This window comes from Austrofundulus limnaeus, unplaced genomic scaffold (genome assembly GCF_001266775.1).
Source record: "Austrofundulus limnaeus strain Quisiro unplaced genomic scaffold, Austrofundulus_limnaeus-1.0 Scaffold210, whole genome shotgun sequence".
Classification (NCBI taxonomy): domain Eukaryota; kingdom Metazoa; phylum Chordata; class Actinopteri; order Cyprinodontiformes; family Rivulidae; genus Austrofundulus; species Austrofundulus limnaeus.
The window spans coordinates 730,559-738,201 of NW_013952612.1; the positions used below are offsets into that span (position 1 = coordinate 730,559).

At 40.4% G+C, this 7,643-nt stretch overlaps 2 protein-coding genes across 2 annotated transcripts in view; both read right to left on the bottom strand.

The window, feature by feature from the left end:
• The window catches only part of LOC106525041 (uncharacterized), a gene marked incomplete in the record, with an annotated part of 40,975 nt that overhangs the window by 15,990 nt on the left and 17,342 nt on the right, over positions 1-7,643 (bottom strand). Inside the window, 8 exon segments of the mRNA XM_014019145.1 lie at positions 4,514-4,626; positions 4,716-4,900; positions 5,013-5,123; positions 5,500-5,554; positions 5,708-5,773; positions 6,285-6,436; positions 6,519-6,563; positions 6,642-6,762. Coding sequence (XP_013874599.1) covers positions 4,514-4,626; positions 4,716-4,900; positions 5,013-5,123; positions 5,500-5,554; positions 5,708-5,773; positions 6,285-6,436; positions 6,519-6,563; positions 6,642-6,762 — 848 coding nt within the window.
• il17rd (interleukin 17 receptor D) lies at positions 1,314-3,508 on the bottom strand. The gene is made up of 3 exons (XM_014019160.1): positions 2,960-3,508; positions 2,636-2,886; positions 1,314-2,564 (listed from the first exon to the last, which is right to left on the bottom strand). Exons 1-3 carry the CDS (start codon positions 3,424-3,426, stop codon positions 2,458-2,460), a joined length of 825 nt encoding a protein of 274 aa, XP_013874614.1. The 5' UTR covers positions 3,427-3,508; the 3' UTR covers positions 1,314-2,457.

The window sequence follows — 7,643 nt, forward strand, 5'->3', positions numbered from 1 at the left end:
TTCTTGGCCAATTTTATCTTTTATTCTGCGTTTGTACTACATCAGTCTTGCAGTTATAGTATTTATTTTTTTAGCTTTAATTTTTTTTACCTAGATAGTTATAAGTGGCTTTTCAAATTTTAGTTTTGAGCTAGCTACAATGTTACTATTTGTGGCTTAACATTTAGCTTTTAGCTTCAGATATTCTAAATTAATCTTTTAACTGTTTTTCTCGGGATTAAACCTAGCAGAAGTATTGATAAGATTAGCTTTTAGCTACTTTAGCTTTTTACACTCATCCTTTAGTTAATATTTTGTTAACTTTAGCTATGCTTTTGCCATTTATCTTTTCTGTTTTGGAACCTGTTAGCGTTGGAAAATGTATGGCTATTGGCTAAACATTTAGCTACAGTATTGTAGGATTAGCTTTAGCTAATTTAGCTTTTACTTCTCTATGTATTTCCCTTATCCAGCATTTAGCTGTTATGTAATTTCACCCATATGTCTGCAAGTACCATTTAGCCATCTGCTCTTGTGTTATTATCCTTAAACTATTTCTAATAATTGTAGCTTKTTTTTTTCTTGTAGCTACAGTTTTYCAAAACRTAGGTTTAATTTATAGTTTTGCTGCATAAAATTTAGCTAAAGTATTGATAAAATTAGCTTTTAGCTACTTTATCTTTTACCTTTGGTTTCCTGCATCCAGCGTTTATCTGTTTTGTATTTTTAGCTTTGGTTTTGCAATGATTTACTATTTAGCTACCCCGTTTAGTTATTTTTTGTTTTTAACGTCTGTTTTACCCATGATTTTGCTAAATTTAGCTTTTAGGTACTGTGTTGCTAATTTAGCTTTTAGCTATAGATTTGCTCATTTTAGCTTGCATTGGGGTATTTATCACATATTGTTTAACTTTACCAATAATTTTGCAGCTTTCAGCCAATCTTTTGCTGAGGTTAGCTTTAGTTATTTTTAACTCAAATCAATTTTTAAAACTGTTTAATTTTCAGGATTGACTGCAGTAATTATTTTATACCGTTACTTTATGCTTTTATTTTGAAGGCGGYATCTTCAGCCTGAGTGATTTCAGAGGTTCTGTTGTTTTAAAGCTTCACGCCTCGCAGCTCAAACTGTGGAGCTGTCTGCTGGGTTTAATTTAAAAACCCAAACCGGTTTTTCAGCCTGAAACAAAAAATGATTCACGGCTCAAATACTTTTACTGTGACAGCTGCAACTGTTTTGTTTTCTTGAGCATTTAAATATTTTTCTACAACTTTCTACTTTTCTATGAATAAAAATAAAGATGAACGTTAAACTCTTTTCACAAAGAGACAAATGTGATGCAGACATTTATTTACCTACATTAATGTAAAAAAAACATTACATTTCTATAAAATGGATATAAAAATACTAATACTCTAACTGTACACAATGAAATAGTTCTCATATTTACAAGTAAGTGATAATAAATCTTCAGTCCAAACAAACAAACAAACAAACAAACATGCAGACTGAGCAGCGACTCAAATAAATCTGAAAACTGAGCTTAAAATGACTTAAAAACAGTAAAATTTGAAGTTTTTGTTAAGAATAATAAAATAACTGGAGCTTCCTGCCAGAAAACTAGTAAAATATGAACGGGAAATTTATTTCTGATTTAAAAAAGCACCAAAAATAAAAACATCCTTGAAGTTTTAAATGTTCTCTCTTCTAAAAACTGTTCTTAAATTGTAATTTTTTTAAAATAAAAAAAAGTCATTCAGAAACACGTACTTCATGTAAAAATATAAATATTTATGATCTCTGCAGGGCTGAGTGGATCAGAAAGAGAAATGTTCATTTTAGGGCAGAAATTCCTGAATAATATTTTAATTTCTATTCACTAAAATGACACTTACGTCACATTTTCTCACATTTTCAGGCAGTTGTACCGTCTCTCTGCGTTCTCTGTGTCGCACTGTAAATAAACCATGAAGTTATGGAGAATATTTACAGTTTTTATGAATAAAATATTCTATAAAAAGTGTTTTTCCAGTGGTAAATAGGTTGTTTTGTTGGTTTTAATTTAAATAGCTGAAAAACAGCACAAATTGGGTGTAAAAATTAAGGCGTTTGTCAGATTTTGGCACGATTTTCTTGACGTTTTCTACATTTCTGGACCCGACCAGAACCAAAAATCCAACTCTTACGTGAAGGAAACTTTGTTCGTTCCGTCGACCGTCAGCACCAGAGGACGTAATCGACGCTCGTTTCTTCATCTCTGTGAGATTATTTGTTTAAATTAAGGATTAAAGTTCATCGATCCAGAACCGCTGGACGCCGTGATGAAGAAAAGTGGTTCAGGCAAAGTTTCAGTGTTCCGGACCACCAGGAACCACGGCTCCGCTCCTCTGGTTTGGTTTTTATGACCACAGCGGCGCCTCCCGGCTGCTTCCTGCTCCTCCCGGCTGCTTCCTGCTCCTCCTGGCTCAGAGCGCCCCCTACAGCGAGGCTGCGTGTGCGCCGCTGCCGTGCTCCAGGTGGTGCAGCTCGGCCTTGCAGACGGTGCTGCAGCGCAGCGGCGTGACCGTCGGCGCCTCCTCGTCACCTAAAAAAGACCCGAAYGTTTTTATTCACGTTTCATAAATACGCAGACGTGATGACGGGAGACGGTTTTACCCAGCCCCGACGAAGACGACTCGCTCTCCGCCAGGGAGGCGGAGTCCACCTGGTCATGTGACAGCCCCTCCATCAGGGGAATGGACAGCTCCGACGAGGGCACCGACGAATCGTAGATGCCCGAGTCGCGGGGGGGTGGGGCCTCTGGAACCGAAGGATGCTCCTCTTCCACCTGGACGMGGGGAGGGGACTCTTCATCCTGGAGGACGGGGGGAGCTGAGGAAGAGGAGCAGGACTCCTCAGGGGTGGACCTGAAACAAACAACAGGTTTTCCTCAGAACTGCGGCTGTAAAGACATTCAGAATGGCGTGAAGTTTGACTCACCTTGAAGCGGATCCCTGCGCAGACAGGGAACAGTGAGGCAGGTCTGGACTGGGACAAAGACCAGGTCCAGGACTGGAGCTGGAGGCCTGCAGGAGCACATTCTTCCTCGGCGCTCCGTCGACCCCGTCCATCGACGGCGTCCTCACCACCACCTGGTTCAGCACCAGGCCGGGGTGAAACCTCTGCTCGACTGCAGGTGGCGAGGGTCCGGCGGGCTCTGAAGGTGGGCTCGGACCCGGTACCGAAGAGGGGTCGGATGAAGAGCCGTCAGGAGAAAGCTGCCTCTCYAACCAGTCCGGGTTCTGGCTGATGTGCTGGTGCATGTTGCAGATGGACACGTAGAGCGAGCGCCCCGACTTGCTCCGGAAGTAGTTCCTCCTGGAGACGTTGAGGGGCTGCTGGTCCTGGTCCACCAGACCAGACTGACCCGCGTGGAGCCGARTGTAGAGCTGCGGCAGCTGGTCCATGAGCTTGAACCTGAAACCAGGAAGTGCTACAGATCACCCTCAGCACCAGGCGCTTGATCTGTGGGTCGGCAGTGGATCTACCTGGGAGCCAGACTCAGCGCCGTGGGGACGTCGCTTTCTGCAGAGTAGTCGAAGTAGACCGCCATGAAGCGGCTCAGCTCCTGAGCCCCGCCCCCTTCGCTCTGCTTCGCCAGCCGCAGCTTCTCTGCGATCATGGCCACGGCCACGACGAACAGGTCGCCGTTCGAGCCGCCTGTCGGAGAGCTGCTGTTACAACGCCGACCGACCGGCGTCTTCCCTCTGCGTCTCTTCTTCTCCACAAAATACCTGGAATAAAATACAAAAACRTAGAGGAAAAAAACTACAAATTCTTCTCTCGCAATGTTGTTGTTCTTTTTATTACAAACTTTAGACTATTTGTAATAATAAGCATCATGTTTTAAACAATTAGTGTAATTTATTTGTCCATATTTCTAATGTTAAAATAGACAAAAGAAGTTCATTATATGGCATAAAAAGGGGGGTGGGACTTGAGGCAGAAAGGGGCTGAGGAATAAAAGAAAAAAGCCAGATGGAGGTGGATAGGTAAACAAATCAGACAGGATGTTTAAAAATTAAATAAAAAATAAAAATCTAAAACATTTGCTCAGATAAAGCACTGGAGCCGTTTCTTTCTGTCTGTAATGAGTTTAAACAGCTGCCAAATATGCCTAAAACTCAAATAAAGACTTACAGAAAAATAAAAGCACCATTTCATATAATAAAATAATATTTTCATGTGTAAAAATGAGTTTATTTTAGATTCTGACACCTGTATAAACTGTTTTATCGCCATCTAGTGGCTATAGGGAGCTGCAGCTAAACGCTTGTTTCTTTAACAAATATTCTTTTTTTCATTAACTCTTTTATTGAGAAAGCACATAATATATTACAGTTGCAATTACTTATTTTTGCTTTGAATTTTTTTTACTTTTGTTGAAAAACAAAAATACAAAAATAAAAAAACAAACATTAGAACTTGGGAGGCAGGGAAGCCAAATTGCTTAAAAAAATGTTGTAACGTTTCAACAAACTATTTTTTTACCGTAGGCCTTTAGAACAGACGACGATGATGAGGTTTGCTTCGTCCAGCTGTCGGCTGAGCCACGACATCTGACCTTCTTTGCACATCTCCAGGTGTTCCCACAAGTCCAACACGACCTGAGCACAAACTTGACTTTTACCCAACGTTTTGTGTTGTTTTGTTTTTGTTGTTGTCTCGTCTGCAGGTGACCGCGGTCCAGACTGACCTCACAGCCGCAGAAGTCCTGCAGGAAGTAGGCGAAGCTCTGGATGACGCTGGTGTGCTTGGAACAATCCCTGCTGGAGTAACAGACGAAGACTTTGGGGCGGGGCCAAGGGCGCTCGCTGTTCAGTGCCGCGCTCTGATTGGACGACTCGCTGCTCTCCTCGTCCAGCTGGCTGTAGATATTCTCTAAAAGAAGAAATAGATCAACTTTTTACTTTAAGAAACAGAGGAAATTTTTTAAAACCTAAACTATGAAAACGCYTTTAAATCTAAACGATTATTTTCTGGGTCCCCTCACCTTGCTGCTTCTTACGACACATGACGGTAAAGAGGGTGGCGAAGGCCGACATGATGACCAGCGGCACGGTGATGGCCATGGCGCGGATAGGCCCCGCCCACGGGGAGTGGACTGGTGAAGAAAACATGAGAAAAACAATTCTGCTGTTAATCKGCTGTTAATGCTATACAATCCAGCTGAACATATATATATATATATTTTACATTATCTCTTATTTTCCATGAATCACCTGAAATATTACGCTCCTCAATTTTTTTTATATTTGACATTCTTTGCTGTTGCAGCACAAGAAATAGATASAAACAGTTGATAATTAGAGCTAAAGTTACAATTTACAACCAGTTCATCTGTAACTCTAGTTCATCCTCTGAGTTTTAGTGCTTTTTTCTGTAAATTAAGCAACTTATAGAAACAAATGAACAGAAAATATCAAAAGAAAGTTTGGTTTAAATTAAAAAATAAATGTTTAAAATAATAATAGCCTCACCCTGACTGACGTGGTACTGAGTTTGTCTCCGGGTCGTGTTCCCGTCGTCTTTCAGCTGTAAAAGGAGGGAAAGAAAGCAGAACAAAACAAATAAATCCACTGTTTTGTTGCATGAATATGTAGAGATATTCTTGGTTTTAAAACATAATAACTTTTAAACTAAATTAAACAAAAAAACAGCTCAGTAAGTCATGATGCGTTCAGGTACCTCTATAACGTAGGTTCCTGGAGTGACGTCCTGGAGGATACATGTTGTCCTGACTTGATTCACATCCTGCAAATCATAAAAAGAACATAAAAACTTTGTTTGGCTGCAGAAGTCGACTTCACACAATAAAAGCGTCGCGATTATTCGTCCRTTTATTCTGAAACAATTCCGCCTTTGAATTTCCACACAAATYAGCGCAGCACAACGAAGGCCTTTCAGGAGGGGCTGTTTGAAAACAGGACGRGCTGCGATGACTCACGACCAGAGCACAAAGACATGAAAAGACAAAGTTGTTGGAGACACATCAAAGAGGACACAGCCAGGAGGACGCTGCAACAAAAGGGCCGGTACCTCCACCTTCGCTTGAAGAGGCGGAGACGCTTGATGTGGTTCAGGTCGAGTTATGAAAACTAAATAAAAATCGAGTGTTTACAGTCGTTTTAAACAGATGAGCTAAGCAACGTTACTGATAATCTGTAAGGAATTACTGAAAAAAAAAACTTTAAAACAACTAACAGATGTCTCATCGTGTCTCTGTGATGGACCGAAGACACATCCAGGGTGTCCCCCGTCTTACCGGTTTGCAGCGCCGCAGCCTGAAGAGGCRGTCCTGTCGCAGTTTGTAGTACAGGTAGTAGAAGTGGAAACCAAAAGAGGGCGGAGCCTGATCGAACGCCACGTGAAGGTTCGATCCGAGCTGAGACACGTTCAGGCTCTTTGGCCTCCAGACTGAGAAGAAGACAACAAAAGGATGCTTTGTTTTCGTTAATGGACATGTGGCTTTTGTTTATGACAACATTAAAGGACTTACAGGGTTTGCAGACCAGGTTGTCCGGTCCGAGGAGGACTTCACATGCTGGAAAAATAAAAATAAAAACAGTTCAAACACTAAAACTCTTCAACAGCTGAGCACTCTTGCTTAAATGATGCTCACAGTTGGTTCTGAGGAAGGACGGAGGGAAAAAGCTTTCGTTCATCAGAGATGGGAAAGGAACGACTCGGATCATGTAGTCCGTGTCAAAGGTCAGACCGCTGAARGGCTGACTGCTCAGCTTCTGTGTGGAGGAAAAACAAAATACACAAAATATTCATGAATACAGTTTTTAAAATGAAGCAAACAAGGAGAAATGTTTACTTTAAGACAATTTCTTATAGTTTTTCTTAGTTTTACTGTAAACTCCTCAGAACTACAGATATCACAGTATGATTATGATGTAATYAAGACAACAATTTAGCAAAAACAAACAGTTTTATTTTTCTTTTAAACTGGAGACTAAAGCCCGATTCTCTCTAGGTTGAGAAAAATTACAGAGTTTGGAATTTACTGAAATTTAGGTTGTTTAAACAAGATTTTTACAAATTTTCTCTGAAAATTTCTCAAATCTGTCTCAAARTCATCTCAAACCTGTCTCAATCATCTCAAATTGTCTCAAATCTGTCTCAAACCAGTCTAAAACTTGTCTCAAACCCATCATAAACTGTCTCAAACATGTCTAAAACTCATAATAAAGTCTCAAACTTGTCTCAAACCAGACTCAAACCCATAATAAACAGTCTCAAACGTGTGTCAAACCAGTCTCAAACCCACAATTAAGTCTCAAACATGTCTCAAACCCATAATAAACAGTCTCAAATGTGTCTCAAACCAGTCTGAAATTCATAATATACAGTCTCAAACCCATAATACATTCTCAAATGTGTCTCAAACCCATAATAAACAGTCTCAAACGTGTCTCAAACCCATAATAAACAGTCTCAAACATGTCTAAAACTCATAATAAAGTCTCAAACTTGTCTCAAACCAGACTCAAACCCATAATAAACAGTCTCAAACGTGTGTCAAACCCATAATAAACAGTCTCAAACGTGTCTCAAACCCATAATAAACAGTCTCAAACATGTCTCAAACCCGTAATAAAGTCTCTAACCCATAATA